Source organism: Hirundo rustica, chromosome 5 (assembly GCF_015227805.2).
Source record: "Hirundo rustica isolate bHirRus1 chromosome 5, bHirRus1.pri.v3, whole genome shotgun sequence".
Classification (NCBI taxonomy): domain Eukaryota; kingdom Metazoa; phylum Chordata; class Aves; order Passeriformes; family Hirundinidae; genus Hirundo; species Hirundo rustica.
The window spans coordinates 62,575,996-62,593,494 of record NC_053454.1 but is presented as its reverse complement, the minus strand read 5'-3'; the positions used below and the strand labels follow the sequence as shown (position 1 = coordinate 62,593,494).

At 41.7% G+C, this 17,499-nt stretch overlaps 1 protein-coding gene across 3 annotated transcripts in view; it reads right to left on the bottom strand.

Moving 5' to 3' along the window:
• Positions 1-17,499, bottom strand: part of ANK2 (ankyrin 2) — a 183,686-nt gene that overhangs the window by 78,864 nt on the left and 87,323 nt on the right. For 2 of the 3 annotated variants that reach the window (XM_058420498.1, XM_040063639.2), the window contains exons 5-11: positions 16,478-16,576; positions 13,272-13,457; positions 12,799-12,822; positions 10,850-10,948; positions 9,619-9,717; positions 1,673-1,771; positions 859-1,056 (exon numbers count right to left, since the gene is read on the bottom strand). In XM_058420498.1, the coding sequence (XP_058276481.1) occupies positions 859-1,056; positions 1,673-1,771; positions 9,619-9,717; positions 10,850-10,948; positions 12,799-12,822; positions 13,272-13,457; positions 16,478-16,576 (804 nt within the window). The remainder of the gene's footprint in view (positions 1-858; positions 1,057-1,672; positions 1,772-9,618; positions 9,718-10,849; positions 10,949-12,798; positions 12,823-13,271; positions 13,458-16,477; positions 16,577-17,499) is intronic. The other variant, XM_040063640.1, reaches the window with a different exon arrangement.

Below are 17,499 nucleotides of genomic sequence, written 5' to 3'. Positions count from 1 at the left end.
AAAGGCCAAGAAAAATGAGAGGGCAGAAGAAAAGGGTGTCAGCTCCAAGGAAGTAAACAACAGGGAGAGCCTACACTGAAAACCACAGTGGGTCCTGCTGTGGGCAGGAAGCTGGGGAAGGCATCCAAGTGCCCTGCAGTGGGGGTTCTGTGGAGGCCCCCAATGCAGCCAGCAATGGCAGAACTCTGGCCACGCAGGAGCATCTCAAGTGTTCACAGATTCTTTCTCTTCCTGACAGAATGCAATATAATGGTACATGAACTCCCAGCCAGCTAACAGTTCCTAGTAGAGAAAACTGTGATCAAATGTTTCCAGAGTCAAATGTGATGTTTTTCTCCTTGTTAGGGGCAATGGTTTGATGAGTGAGTAAAAGGAATCATATCTGCTATCCTATAAGCACAAAAAAAGTTTTTTGAAAAGAAAGAAAAATTGTGCCTAATAGAGGAAAATGTCAAAATTTGATAAAAACAGAAATATTCAGTTTTTAATATGTTCTCCCTATGTCATTTAACTTACTCATTCAGTTGAAAGCCCAGAAGTTAACTGTGTACTGCATCACCCATTATGGAAAACAGAACCATTAATTCAGTGAAACACCAACATACATCACCATCAGCCAGAACCAGCTCTGATTTCAGGGACTCTGCAGAGCTTCCAGACCTGACACTACAGCCCCTTGCCACGGGGTGTGTCCCGTGACCAGGCCTAAGGATACAAGGCACAGCACTGGTAACCAGCAGGTGTGACACCTCCGTGGCTACTGCATCTGCTTAAGGCTGTGGAGCTGGCTGACACTCAGCTTTCCTGGCAAGAGCTGCCAGGGAGCTTTGTTGCGTGACCCAGGTGGGACAGGTTTACCAGGGCGCGGGCGTTGGGGTTGGCTCTCTTGTCCAGCAGGAGTTTGGTGACACGGTAGTGGCCGCAGTGAGCGGCCACGTGCAGGGCGGTCAGGTAGTCCAGAGTCACATCGTCCACAGGAGCCTTGTGCTGCAGCAGGTGCTTGACACATTCCACGTGGTCCCCCTGGGCCGCCATGTGGAGCGGGGAGAGTCCGTTCTGTGACAGAAGAGAACAGAACAGCAGCTTCCAGTAACGCCCACTTCGACTGTGGCACATGTAAGAAGGACGCTTGTTGTGAGGTGCTGCTCAGTGGGCTCTGCTTTATACAAGCATCTTCCTCTCATTAATTTCACCAAAGATACAGAACTTGTAAGAAATGCGTTAAATTTAGGTGTATGTTTTCCAGATGTGTGAAAGAACACACTGAAATAGTTTTCCAAGTCTGAAATAGTCCGTAAAAACAATTAGGAGAAACCGTCCTTGTTATCATATATGAAGGATCAGAAAATATATAGCAGGAATCACCTCTCTGGAAGTGACTGACCCAGCTTGCACATCTCTGTGTGCTACAGTCTCAGGAAGCAACACTGGCAGTAGCACTCACATGATGTGTTCAGTCTGATACTAGAGAGAGGGACAAACAAATGTACACCTTTCATATATTTGGGAAGGATTATGTAAGAAAACGGTATTTTGGATCATTCTACCCAATAATACATCTCCTTTGGGAGGACAGTTACATTCCTGTCTTCCTCCTTGTCCTCTCAGCGGCACTGAGAGCTCTGTGGGAGGTTCCAGAAGTGTTCCATACTCTAACAGGGCACACACACACCTTGGTCCGTGCCAGCAGTGGGGCACCTCTCTCCAGGAGCAGCTCCACAACCTGGTCATGGCCACTTCGTGCCGCACAGTGCAGTGGGGTGAGTCCATCCTTAAAGTAAAAGGAGAGAAAACAAATGAGCACATCCCCAACTGTTTGTCCTGACACTCTGGGGAACAGCCTGCCAAGAATGAGAAAAATTCCTGCCACACATGTGAAAAAAGCTCCTTTTTTGAACTTCTAACTGAAGCTGGCTGCACAGCACGAAGTTCCATTCCTGTTCTTCCTTGAGCCAGTAAAGAACACTCTAAGGTTACTGTTTGAGAGAGGAAAACTATTGTGTGCTGAAATCTCTTCTCCAAGGATAATGTGGGGGTGCACTTCCTCCTCCCCTCCCTCCCCTCTGCATGGCTTTGAGACTGCACTGCCTCTCCCTGGGTAATGCCTGCTGGGTTGAGGATACTCCATAAATCAACCCATGTCCTTTGGATTGCTTTTGATGCAGGGATGAAACAAGTGATGGTCATACCAGAAAATTTTCTCTAGAATTTTCTTTTGCTTTTTAAATAGGCATCAAGGTAAAGAAGATTTTAAAACAAGAGAAAAAGAAAGAAACAAACAGAACCAAATCTTTCACTTCTGAGATTGAGGGGCGAACACTGAGGAGCTGGTAATTCTATTCTAATACTGATGTCAGACCACCAACTCCACAACAGTTTTTCCATTGCAGAACACCATTCTGTACCAAAAGACTTGCTCAGGCTACTATTAATCACCCCAGCAGTGGTAGCAAAAGATGTGTTGATGAACTTTTTGGATGGGAGAATGAATTCTAGGTAGCTTTTGTATAGTTTGGACTTTATGCAGAAAAACAGTATGAGGCTAGAAAAATGGTTGTGAAAGAATATCAGCACTGAATGACGGAAAAAAAGGTAACAGGTAGGATATGAAAAGCCAAGTTTTCATCTCATTAGCCCTCAGTATTGCTCAAGCATGCACTCAGATGTTGTCAACATTCACTCAACAGAGGCAGCTTTACGAAATGGGAATGGTTTTTAATCTCAAGAAAAGCCTTCTCCCTTTAAGACATGATGCTCGTCTTGTGTGACATCGATGCTGTTATTCTAAGGAGCCCATTGAAGAATCCACTAACAGTTTGATTAAAAGGAGAAGGTACTGGTCTGAATTGCTCAGAAGATAAAAAGAGTAGCAAAACTGCAATAACACGACACTAAGGATGAGTTGGTGACCCTGCTTCATGCACATGACTGCTTACCTTGCTGGGGTTTGGAGGGAACCTGCAGCACTGTTTTTAAATTAGAAGGTGCTCTAGACTGCACAGTACAACTGCAACTGCAATCTCATTTTGGCAAACACTGCCCTGGAACACCCTACAATAGACTGTTCCAAGAAGCAAAGCCTCTCTCATGCCCCATTCCCAAAGCACAGAGCCCTTTCCAAGTGAGTAGCACCACAAAGCTCCACAGCTGCAAGGAACTGAAGTCTGCAGGAGGAATTTTTCTCCCTTAATTATTCACATTTTCCAGAGGCTTTTGAGACACACTGATGGGGTTGGGTGTGTCTGGGTGCTCACTGTCTCAGAGGCATCCCTAAATCCCACAGAAGATTTGCACTGAAATTCCACAGATGGAAGATCAAACCCAAAAACAGAACTCGTGGCCTTCAGCACTGGCAGATGGGGTCAGTGTGAAGAATTAGGTGGAACTACTTTACCTGGTTTTCATGCACTGAAACTTTAGAGTCCTCTAAACCAAGTCTTTGACCAACTGAGGTATATAATCATCTCATTACCAGAGGGATTCCTACAGATAACCCTCACTGGCATTACAAAGGTAAGAATATATTCCAAATTCATTTCTAGGGAAGGTATTCATTTGGTATTCCTTTCCAGTTTCTAACCTCTTGTGCTCTACATTTTTAATCAATGTGGGAGGTTCACTTTCCCTATTTGCATGGTGGCTTTGATGTTACTCTATTTACTAAAACAGGAGGGGGGGAAAAAAAAAAAAAAAAAAAAAAAAAAAAAAAAAAAAAAAAAAAGAGGCATGAATCCTTGAATAAAAGCAGGACAAATCCCAAGAGGGAGAAAAAGAAGAAAAATATAAGCTAAGAAGCACATCAACTCCACAAGAAAGCCTGGTTTAAAAAAACCAAACACCTAAATAATTTAAAAACATGATTTTTTCTTTGCTCTTATCTACAACTCCCTTTATGAGCAGAGATAGAAGTTTGCTACCTATCCTATTGTAGCCTGCCATAGCTGTTTTGAGGACTTCCCACAGAACCCTCTTTCCTTTCCTCTTCCTGCTCTGAGGATAACAGCATATATATATTTTAAATCCTTACGTATTTAATACTTTAAATTCTTTTGCTTATATCTTTTATTCAAAGATGAGGGAAATTGCAAAGAGAGAGCTCTTGTAGTAGAGGAATTAATACAGAAAACAGTGCAGACAAGCTGACACGAAGAGACACACCAGTGTACCAAATTTATCTTTTTGCGCACCATTATCTATTTGCCATGAGCATCAGTGCTCCCAAATCAGCTTCAGGAGCTGGCCTAAGTACTTTGTCAATCATTTCTCTGCTAACTGAAGAACATACAGTGACCAATACATCAGGCACATCATTTGACAGGACATCTAATTCGGGGTCAGAGGGACACAGACTTTAAAGCACAGATAATGGATATCCTATAAACACGAAGGCTGCCACGCCAGGAGACAAGAATTTCAGCAATTTTATGTTTAAAGAAGTTCAACAATTATGTCCTCGCCCTGGATCGTGTGGAATGAAGAGTTAAATGTTTCTATCTCCCCAGTGACGTCCCACACCTGGTGCTCTGCTGCTTCCACACATGGTACTCTCCTAACTCACACTCTGACGTAACCAGCAGCTGGGTCACCCTTAGAAATGACAATGCAATCCCCTCTGTGTGCATGGAAGCCAGGAAATTCCATCACTCCTAATCATCTCTTAAATGGTTCTCAAAATATAAGGAGAACTTGCGCTTTTTCTCCTTGAAAATCAGTCACTGTATTTTTTAAGCAGCAAAATTATTTCTGAATTCTGTGTATGACTCCTAACAGTAGAGCTCAGAAAGTTGAATTATTCGTTCGTTTCACAAATGCTTCCTTTCAGCTTAGCAGAGACACTGGGACAAAAAGAAGCTGTGCTTTTTAACGGGGACTAATGTGGGCAGCACATTCACAGGACAGTTGCTCACATTCGGTGCTCATTCGACCAAAAACTGATCATAGACACGAACAGCAAAGGCTAAATTATCAACAAATTATTCTGAACTGCAGTTGCATGTTCTCATTTTCATAAGGGTGAAGTAAAATTTTAGTATTTCATATGTCAAACATGCAAAACTGTCTAAATTTTCTTGACAAATAAAGGGCTTTTAATTTGTTCATTTTTCATTACAACTAAACCTCATCTCTTTAAAAATGAATGAGGCGAGTCTCCCTCTTGCTCCAAGCTCTTGGCATAATTAAACATGCTGTAAAGTATTCCTCCAGGTCTGCCAATCAGCACAAATTTGAAAAATATGGCAAAAAATATACCACGTGCTTACTTGAGTATTAAGACAGTAACATAAACAGTTCCAAATAACAATAATTTTCTATATAGCTTACTTAGACAATTCATACAACACCCCTACCCACATTAGTGTAAACATTATATGAAGCCACTGAATTTTTAATAGGAAATGTCTGCATTGTGATTAGATATTTATAATCTGACACGGCTTTAGGAACGGCAAAAGCTATCAATGAATTATTACTGCTCTGTGCATGTCGGCAGATGAGGAGGAAATGTCACAGCAGCATTACTGCAGGAACAAACACTCTACAGAGCGCGGTACCAAGGCAAGCCAGGATCCTGCTACAATGGTTACCACTCCCACCTGGAAATGGCAGAGCCAAGCCTATTTTGTCAGGATGCAGATGTACCAAAGGAGATATTATTACTAATAAACCTCAGCAGGTTTCCAGAATGAGTTTTAAGGAGTGTCGGAAGCACATCCCCCACCAAAAAAAAAACCCCAAACCAACCAAATCTGAGCTGCGCCGCACAGTTTCCTTCCTATTGTTTTCCCATTGGTACCGTTCATCTCCATGAGTGACCTGCCACTTCTTTCAGCTCCAGCTGAAACTCCTCCTTTCCATGGCCCTTCTCCAACCCAAATGGTGCAGCAGACCTTCTCCCACCATTCCCACGCCTATCCCTGCTCCAGCTCCAGCTGCCACACTCCGGGCACACAACGTGCTTACTTTCTCACACAATAAGCTTCCCCTTCCAAGACTAGATGCTCTCTTTCATTCCACAGATTTGAATCAACTGTAAATATTCAGGATGAAAGCCTGCAAGAGGAGACTTAAGAAAAGTCCCAGAGCAAGAAAAATCTAATTTCAGTGTTGGCAAGACTGAATAGGAAGAACACAAAATGTGTGACAGCTTCAGTGGCTGAAACAGGTGAGAGTGTTCCTCCCTTTCTGAAGGTTGTTTGCTTACTCCCACAAAAATGGAAATTTCAGCAAGGTGGTAAAAGCCTTTTAATAAAACTTTATTTTAAAATAAAAAAAAAAAAAAAAAAAAAAAAAAAAAAAAAAGCAGAACCAAAAATCCTCATATTCTTGTTCTTTTTTTTCCTCATGCAATTTATAGAGAAAGTTGATAAAAATAGAGATAATACAAAAACCGCATCCAAAAAGAAATTCCTAAAACCTTATAATAGCCAACAACATTTTCATATTCTGAAGGTGCATACTGTTATGATTCCATTACATGAGGACTTTTTAAAATAGAAATACATGCATTTTGGCCATGCCAAAATTGCTTTTAAATGTTGACAATAATTCTCCCTGTAAGAATCCTTAGCCTGTAAATGCTTTCTTTCCCTCGAAGTGAGAACTGGTAATTGTCATGCTACCCTTGATCACCTGACAGTGAATTAATCATAAATTAAACTTTCCACCATCTTTCAGAGAACAAATTTCTGCACAATTTTTCTGACGCCCTAATGCTAACTAATCATCAGAATCTGAACGGGTAAGAATTTTGGCCAAATACAAAAATGTTAAACAAAATGATGCTGTTGAAATCCTTACTAACATAAGAGAATACATAGTGAATATAGGGTTGAGTAAAATTTTGAATATGAAATATTTTATTACACAAAATTTTACCCATTACTTATTTAGTGAACAAAAGTCCAGGGAAGGCTTGTATGTAAATGGAAAACAAATACAAACGTATCCCAGATATTACATAATAATACATGTTAAAATAATATTTTAATATTTTATTATGATATAATAATTATCTACTGTTAAAGGTGACATTTTGTTATTATATAATATTATAATGCTCTCTTTAATGGAGAGTACTAATAAAAGTATTCTATTATTGTACTTGAGAACGGAGCTTCCATTTCTGCTTTGCGTACAATATAAAGCGAAATCGAATTTCACACTTCAAAAACTTATTTGAGACTTGGTTGAGGAAAAAGAAATGGTAGAACTTGCCAAAAAAAGGGTAAAATATTATTTTAAAATATGTAATTGTGTCAAGAGATTTACCAGCATTTCTACACTTTTATGGCTCTGTGAGAAATGCTGTAAAATTTCAACAAACGCATGCTGAAATATATAGAAAATAAAAAAAAAATTCCAGCAAAAAGCAGAGCTTTCCTTTGACATGCTGCATTAACTGTGGAACAGCAGGTCACATGAATCATTTACTCCCTTTGAGGAACAGGCATTTTAATTTATATTTTTAGACAACACAGGGACCCCTAAAGAATCATTCCAATGGAACACTTTCAAACAGAGAAAGCTTTCACAGATTAACTTTGCAGAACTGAAGTGCTGAAGCTCATCTGCAATCTGCTAAAATAAGTTTTTGCACCTTAATTTATGCAGCATCACATGTCATACAACAAAGCAAGCTAAAAATAAACGGAAGGAAAACAGCGAGGATTGTTTAAACTGAAGAGCTCTTGTGGAGCACAAGAACTTGGCAGTGAAACATCCTAGTATTTTAATTCCGCTGTTTTGCGGTGACTGTGACGTGCTGGAAGTAGTCGGGTGTTCCTGGGAAGGCAGCAGGGAAGGCAAGGTGTGTTAGTACGGCAGCGGGGCAGGCGGGGACAGAGCGCATGCACCACATCCCTGCCTCCTCCACAGCTACGCACTCACAGCCAGAGCCAGGCACGCGAGGTGAGCGCACAGAGCACAGGGAGAAGAGGGACACGCCGAGATAACGTAAACAGCTGACACAAACACGGGGACAGCACGACCAAAGTTCTGGAATCTTCCCCACCATGAGGCGCACGCCGACATCTGCCGCCGTGAGCCTTGGAGCAGGGAAAAGGTGGAAGGTGAAGGTGACAGGAAGCTGGGGAGCCTGTGCAAGCTGGGATACATGTGCCTTAGGATACCTGTATGGGTTTTCAGGGATATCTTTGTACTGACATTTTGAACCCATGTAGCAGCTGACACAGGGCAGGGAGCTGAGATGATGAGAAGAATGTAAAATTGGTGCCTCCCACCTACGTCGGGCAAATCCTGTTCTCTCAGATACGTTCACAACCACGCTCAACCTTAGTGGGTGAGCAGGGATGGGAAAACGCTTCGACCTCTGAAAATCCAAAACATCCCTCACAATCATCTGTGTCAACTTGTCTAGAACAATATCTGACTACTGAACAGGAAATAGGTGAATTCAATACTGCCATTCCAAAGGTCAGATGAACTATTTCTGTATGACATGCTTAGGGGCATGTGGAATATCCTGACTGAAGTATATTATTAGCATTTCGTGCCTCTTTTCCATATTTTAGGTGTTTATTGTGGAAAATGTGAACAGGGGTGATTTGCTGCACACCTGCTTGAGAGGCAGATTTTCCATCAGCAGTAGTTTTATAAAAATTTTAAAAAAAAAAAGTGAGGTATCATTTCGTAATCAGAAACCAAATCACAACTGCATAAAGAGTTCACAATACTCATGACTGTCTTCAGAGCATATGAAGCAACAAATGGTTGATGTAATTAATATCCAAGTAACTGCAGAGGTTGAATCAACCCCAAGGTTAGCTGACTGCAATTTCTTCTGCCTTCCTATCAGGTTAAACAAAAACCATGTCCAGCTCTAAATTTTGTCTTCTAAAACACTCTTGATCACTTGGACATGTAATTTTGCAGACCAGCTGCCTAGAAACCAGCAGCTCCTAAGAATGAGCCCTGTGCAGCTCAGTCTGAATAAATGATAATGTTTTCCCAGGTGATTCCAAAATACCATTTGAAAACATTAACCCTGCCCATATAAAATTATGGGGGTTTTTTTGTCCTGAATGACTCTGAAATCTCCCATAATGAAAGGGCAGAGAGATGATGAGATATTTCAATAGGACAACTGGGAGGAAGAAGCCAGTGAGAGTCACCTAATTAATACCCCGTGCTTTGTCTGGTTTAGAGACACGTGGCTGCTGGCACTGAGGAGGTTACTTGTCCCTGTATCAGCTCTCCAATAAAAATGCACTGAGCTCACTAGAGTTTCCATAGGGCATACTGTGACTGGCACAGACATTCAGGGGTCAGGGGACTGAAATGCTTAGCTGAGTCCAGATCTTCCATTTCCTTCTGCTGTGCATCATCTTGTGTCACGTAAAGTTGGACCAGGCTTATTCCCTGAAAACCACCAGTTTCATCAGCTTTTTCTTGTACGATGTAGGCAGGTTATACAGGAGACTAAAGGAAATAGTATTTCTGTCTCCTACTGTCGCAAATACCAGCTATTCTTTAGTCACACCATAGAAAACAGTCTACATAAAATAAACATACAAAAAATCCCCAAAAGCAAGCAAGGAAAAAATCCCAGTCCATTCCCCAGAAGGGACAATATCATATTCAGGGAATAGAAAGACTCACCCTGGTTTTGGCATCGATCTGCCCTCCACGATCCAACAAGAGCTTCACCATGTTTGTGTTTCCCCTTTTGGAAGCCACATGCAGTGGGGTGATTCCATTCTACACCATGAAAAGAACAAACAATGAGCTGGATGGATCTGAAGGTGTGCAATGGGGGTGAATTTGGGTTCGGATCACAAAAAATGAGACCACCACATTGGAGAGAAACGAGAATGTACTAGAGCTTCAGAGCTAGGCACACACCATATAAGCTAGAGTTAGTAACTCCTTCCTAAGCAAGATACCTTCTCCATTGTTCTGGGGTCCTCGAATAAAGGAAGCAGCATATCTGCCCAAGCAGCAAACATCGCAGCCCCAAGGGCCAGACACATACACAAACACGTATCAGAGTCCCAATGAGCCAATAGTCACAAAACACTGATGCATTTCAATCACTGCAACGTACACAGAGGACACAAATGCGTCACTCCTACACAAAGGAACCTTCTCGTGTAGTGCCAAGACCATAAAGGAGTGGTAGGCTGTGTAGACTGTGTAGGCTGAAAGACCTTGAAAACACCTTTGGGTGAGGCAAGAGGTAATACTAGCAACTACTCCAGACTGGAAACAGGAGGGAGTCAGTCTGGAAGGCAGAACCCTAAAGTAATTCAAAGTGCATCTGGCAAAATTAAACAGCAAACTTGTGACCTGGGAGCTGGGTTGAGATTACCAGAGGCTTTCACTTCCAACTACGCAACATGCAACAGCAAAGAGACCGTACTATGTACCTCTGCGGTTGTTTACCATAAAAGACTAGCCGTGATTAATTAGTTCTTTTATTGTTGAATTTGTGTAACAGCAATATACTTTACTTTCTGGTTCTGAAATACAGTTACACGTGAAAACATCAAATTACAGTGGTATAGCAAATATCGAATACCAGGGAGCCAATCAATCCTACATCTATTTCCAGAGTACATCTAACAAAAAGATATGTCGAAGGGAGTTGATGCATTATAAGAGCATCGGCTTTCTGGAGCTGGCCTAAGGATCCTGCTTCCTCCAGCTGGGAATACTGGCCATTACGCAGAGACAACTTTTCAGAATTACTGCAAAAAAGACATCTTTGGCCCCAAGAGAACTTTAGCATTACTTTGTTCCTTCCTTCACTCAGCTCTTGCTTAAGAGTTATCCAGAGAAACCCTCCCATTTCTGTAGGCCACTAGAAGCAGGATGAAGGGTGAGCCCGTACCCTGGCTGTGAAGTCGACGGCAGCTCCGCGGTTCAGCAGCAGCGTGGCCACGTTGACATTGCCGTAGTGCGCGGCGATGTGCAAAGGGGTAAAGCCGCTCTACAAAAGGAAACAGCCCTCGTTACAGGAATCTTCTCCTACGAGATCACCAAGTGCACTAGAACTTGAGTTTAAAATGCTGCACAACTAATGCATCGTGCAAATTATATCCAGACCATGTCCACCTATAATAGAACACAGCCTTTCAGGCAGACAGGGACCAGTTTTCAGGTGGGAGATTATCAAAAGTGCTTCATTCTTTCATTCCCCAACTGACTCCCCTGCATCAGTGGCCAATAAGAGCAGTTTTCATCACAGAAAATATTAATATATTAGCCATTCTTAAAGAAAATAAAGCAAGTTCCTTATTACCATTTAGAAGCAACATGGGTCTTTTAGGCTGCATCTATTTATTGGGGTTGGAAAAATAACCACAAAAGTTGTTGGACTTACTTTACTTCTCTTAGAAATAGAAATATGGACAACACACTTCCTATGGGGTTTTTTGGTTTCATTTTTTGTTTTGAAAGCAGTAGTTATTCAAAATGTAATTAAAGAGTTTGGTTTACATGAGAAACTACTTAGTCGCATAATAGAAGAATTGTAATAATTTATATATTTATGTACAAATTGGACTGCAAAGGGTCTGAAAAAACTTCACAATCTATAAATCAAAAAGCCCACATTTTATTTATTATGTTTTGAATACTAGAAGGTGAAACCTGCTCCAGCTATGAAATGTAGAATCGCTTGACAGCAACATGAAAAAAGATTAAATTTTCAGAAACTAGGACAGAGAGCAAGCTTTTATTCTCGTAAGCAATTCAGGTAGAAAGGGTCTTGCTTTTGAGGTTTCCCTGAAGAGCTTTACACTGATTTGATTGGATCTTGCTGATTGTTACAGAAAGGGAGGAGTACTTCTGGCTTCTCAACTACAGGGTGCTCTCAGCTAGATTTCGTTCCTCTCAGCATCCAAACCACCATTTTAAGCTACTCCTGGAACAAAGGAATGGGGGCACGTGCTGCCCTCCTTTAGCAGGCACTGCGGCACCCCTTATCGTTTCCCTCAGGGAAGAACACGTCCATGGAGCACGTGCCCAGGAAAGCTGTCACCCTTCAGTTCACATCACTGCTGCCTCCTGGCAGCCTGCTCATGTAGGCACACACCAAGAGGGAAGCACCTTCCCATGGGCACATGCATCCATAATTCATTCCCTCCTCCAGCAGAGAAACTCCATTATTCAAAAAGCAGGTATTGAAACAACAATCACATTCTTGGAAATTGTTCTTTCTCCTAAAAGTGGAGATGATCTTTTGGGAAAATCCCAGTCCGAGCCAATCAACCCCATGATTTTTAGTGGAAGTAAAATCCATATGAGAAATATGTTATTTACTGGAGGTAAATTCTGAGTATATAATGGCCCTGAGGGCTTTGCAAAACTTTATGGAAAAATGGTAATAAGAAGAATGGTAAAAATAAGCAGATGCCCTGAACAAGTTTTTACCTTGGGGAATTTGATTATGTTTATTATTGTAAAAGATGGAAAACTAATTTTACCGTTATTCTGGCTGAGCCAGACACTCTGATTTAGTTATGCCAAGTGAGCGCATTTTCATAAATAATGAAATTGAACTAAAAAAGCATCTTTATCCTCTTAGCTCCGTTACTCGCTTCAGACTCCTTTGGACTGATGTGAATTCTCAAAAATGTCCTTCAATACTGACAAAAATAGAAATTCTAAGACAAAGGATGAATAGAAATAGGGGGTTTGAGCCACAAATTTCCATGTATTAAAAAAAAAAAAAGTCATATTTTCACTTTTATTGCTAAATAATAAAGAAATATTGACAAAGAGCAGAGAAAATAATAAGTAACAGAAAGAATAATTAAAAATTGTTGTTCTCGGTACCTCAGTCGTCCTATTCACCATCATCTGATGCAGCATGGTTTGGGAAAAAGAGGAACAATATTAAAGACTGGCCGCAAAACGAAGAACTATGTTGCTTTTTCTGAAATGAGTTATGCTGTTAATTATGGGAAAAGCCATTCAAGCATGCATTAACTTTAAACACAACCTATGTTCCCGAGGGCAGTAAACCAGTATCCTATTTAACAGGGAAGCAGTGATTCTGCTTCCGTTCCAGTGGCTTCTGGTTTGCAAATAATGAGAAAAAGCTGGTCACCAAAGAAATGGGAGGCATAACTAAAAAGTGAAAAAATGAGCGCTTTGTAAATACTGCGTAACTTAACACTGCAAACTTAAAGGTATTACTGGTGATACTGGCGAAGCAAGTTGTCCTTTCCCGCCGGAGCAGTTCCGTTTCCCCATTAGGATGTAGGGATTCAAGGTGCTGTCCCTGGGCCCGGAGCCCGCCCCGTTACCTTGGACTGCACATCGGCGTTGTGGTCGTTCTGCAGCAGCAGCGCCGCCGACTTGGTGTCGTCCTTCCTGGCGGCGATGTGCAGCGCCGGCAGCCGCACCTTGCCCTTGGTGTCGTTCTCCAGCAGGATGGCCACTGCCTGGTTGTGTCCCTGCTGCAGTGCCACAGCCAGAGGGGTGAAACCGTCCTGGAGGGTGGGAAACAAGGGCTGCTCAGCACAGCCGGACACCCTCGGGGAGCTGCACCGCGCCCTTCGTACACACCAACTCGGGAAGCGCATTCCCAGCTGTTTTCCACCTCTGCACTCCATCTCCAGGGACATGAGATTGGAGGCACAACATTTTAACTCTTTCAAATACCTTCAAAATGCTTTGAAAGATCTTTTACACTTCAAAGTAGTGAGCAAAGGATCATTCTACAGCATCTCTCTTAATTATTTCTCTTCTTGAAATGGGCCACAAAGCATATTTTTAGCACACTTTTGGTAAATTTACAGAGCACTGAACAGCGTCAATGTGAAAAATATAGAGAGAATATCTCGCATCTTGGCAAAAAGGAAGTGTTTCAGATGTGTTTGCTGCTGTTCCCATTCCAAGTACACACGAACCCTGAGTCAAGAAATCCAGATCATGTTTAGGAGCATGATTTGAAGGAGGAAAACATCACATTATTTATATTTTTGGGGGGAAAAAAAACCTCTGCTTGTTATTCATAGTTTTAACTTTGTCTCTAAATTAGTTCTTCCTCCCTATGCCTGGGATGGCCAGTGCTTTAAAATCCATGATAACATAGCAGCTTGCTCTCCTGGCTGAAGAGGGACAAGCTTCTGGATATTTCATTCTGATTTCAAACGGAACCCTCGCTCTGGTCATGCATCCTCCCCAAGCATGGGTGTGCTGGAACCACATGAGAGATGGGACAACATTGCTTTGGAACAGGATTATGGAAAGATGTGAAAAGAATAAAGGCCAAGTTAGGAAGGAATGAGAGCTAACATATGTTGAAAGAAACATCTGAAGAATTGCCAAGGCAATTTTTTCCCTCGGTAATCTAATAACTTTCTCTCCCTTTTGCGTTGAGCTGCGGGTAGGTGCGTTGTAACAGCGATACTGCTGTGGGTTCTGCCTGTAATAGAGATTAAATTCTGTACAGTGAATTAAAAAGGGGGGAACAGCTGACAAAACAGCTGAACTGTAAAGATTATTCTGAGATTGGGGCTACATAAGGTGTTGAAATGGCTTAATGCATTTGCCTTTTGCCTCTGGGAACATGAGAACAAATCCTGGATTAGCGACTCTGAAACTGAGCTCATCCTTACTCTCCTTTTTTATCTGCACATATATAAGTGTGAGAGGAAATGAAATGCATCCAAAGCCAGTGCAAGTTTCAAGGCTTCAAAGACAAGTTCATCCATTTGATTTGCACCATTTCATCCTTCTCTAAAAGTTCACAACTCTTCCTGCATTCCCCTGCTATGGGCTATGGAAAGCATGGCTGACCGAAGCTTGGAGACAGCTTTTCATTTCCTCACCTCCCATGAGGAGGACCAATCTTTGATGCTAAACAGAAGGACCTTCTCCCTGTATGTCAGCAGCATCCACAGTTTGGGCTGCCATCCCACCTTACTGAATGTACCATTTCTCCATCCTATTAATGAGATGAACTCTGGGCACATATGAAAGCAATGGTGGCTCAGGCCTTTCTTCAGGAACACTCACACAAATCATGGAAAGCATCACCTCAGCAAGGCCTGAACCTAAAACTGACCTACTTAAGCAGTAGAGAGGTCAACAGCCTTGACTTTACAAGCTACAGAGTGAAAACTGATCTTTCTGATGAGACAAATTTGGAATCAGGGTCAGAGTAGGAATATATTTTATTTTTTCTCCTCTCTGCCTTTTTTTTATAAAATCAGACTACAGTGTGAGTTCTGTGGATGTCAGCATTCCAACAGAGGCCACACAAATTATAACCATCTCACCCTCACAATTCCTGTAAAATGAATGAATTCCCAGTCAGCAGAATTACTGGGAGTTGGCTGCCAGCAGGTGACAGTGGGCTGCAGCAGGGCTGGGCTCATGAAGAGCCCCAGTTCCACCTGGCTCCTTCACAGGAGTGTGTTTCTGCCACGTTGCCTGGCAATCAGATGGGATTTTGTATTTCAGAAAGCTGACATGTAATGTGATCACCATGTCTATGAGGGGATTATTTCATGAGCTGTCATCAATTACTACTACATCCACTGAGAGAAGGGACAGTAAGACAGCTGTTAACACTGACAGGTTTGGAGGGAAGGAGAGAGAACATAAAGGCACCAGCATTTCAAATTCATCCACTCATGAAGGCAATCCTGAAAGGGAATCCTGGACAGCCTAGAGAGAAAAAATAAACATGAGCAATAGCTCTGGCCAGAGAGGAATTTTGCTATAGCTACTTCTCATGGCACATCCACAGAACAAACAAGAAGATGACACTTTGCAGCACAGCCTGTTCACTCACTCCCTTGGCTGGAATAAAGAGCATTTGGCAGAAAGAGGAAACAGAATGACCATAGTCCTAACGACCAAGAAATTTTCTCCATTGCCCCTAACGTGTCCCTCATATACAGAAGGAAGATTGTGGGTTTCAGTTCCTCTTGAGATGGAACTGAACTCTCCAACTTAGGTGTTTCTCCTGCTTGCACGTTGCCAGTTTACAATCCAGATCTCCAGTTAATACCATCCTTCTGCCTATTTACACACACGGTCCAGCAGTAGAAATAAAGTATCCATGGAGAAAACAGCCTGCCAAGCTCTTCGATGCAATCCTTGTTAGCCATTCGGTTTCCAATTTACACCAGTCACAGCCAATAATGAATACTCTCAAGTTATACCAAGTCACAGGAGACCCTCAGAATCAGTGTAACTTCGGAGAACAGCAGCAAGAGACTGGAGTAGGTGACCTCCCAAATGGAACCCACCACGACAGAGTGCCTCACCACTTCTGAATTAAACTAAAATCCCAAAGAACCAGTGCTGGGTTAATGGTTGGACTTGATCTGAGAGGTCTTTTCCAACCTAAACAACTCTGATTCTGAAAGGAAACTTGCTAACAACTACCTGTTGATGCCAATTGACACAGGCAAGCCCTCTGGACACAGCCCACACAGTTTTAACTTCAAAAGATTTGAACACACGGGCAAAGAAAAATATGAGAAAACCCCCTCACCTCGGTAGCTGTGCTTTGGTTGGCTCCATTCTCCAGGAGATATTTCACCACCTCAATGTGGTTCTCTTGAGCTGCCATGTACAGAGGAGTAAAGCCATTCTAGGAAGGACACAGGAGAAAATAATGTCACTTGGAAATGACATGTACCAACAATAATGAACCACAAATGGATACACAGCTAAAAAAGGCATTTGTGTTCTTGTAACTGAATGTAAAAAGAACAACCTTGTATTTTTCCCTTAATACAGTCACGTTCAATGCCATTTAAACCCGCAGAACTCTCCATGCTTCCACACTCATTTTCTTCTGACATATTTTAAGGAAGCAATGGACACACTAATTATTAATACAGCTATTCCTTGCTGGTAACGCTCAGGGATGTAAAACTGGCAATAAAGTTTTATGAAAGCTGACAGGAAAGCAAGAGATTCCTCCATTTATTCCATTTACTTAACCAAAGACGTCCTCCCCTGGAGACCATGAAGTCCATACCTTCTGACAAGCTTAGTAGAGATGGCAAAGCCTTAACATACTACATAAAATTTTATAATACATAAAACATTGCAAAGCATCCAGCATAAAGGAACTCAGCCTTGCAAAGGAACAACTGCATTTCTGACCATACAGCAGGTACAGTTATCATTTGATTTAAAACACACATTAAAATGACCTAAATTTATTAAAAGAATTTGCTCTGGATAAAATGTAATTTAAAAAAAAAATTCTAAGTCATTCAACCTACAGTAGAAAAGTGAGTTCTTCCTTCACAATAAAGTATTTTAATGCAAACAATTGTAATTAATTACCTGCAAAATACTGATGAAAGAAAGGCATGGAAGTGAGCTGTCTGCCTGACCAGTAATTTATTTCTAAGAGTCTTTAGGATTTCTAAGAAGACCTTAGAAAATTCTTCAGTATTCTGAAGATTACTATGTAACAAGAGGACATAATCACGGATACTTCTGGCTTGAAATGTCACTTTTAACTAGAAAATAAACCATAAACCAGACTTTCAAACATGC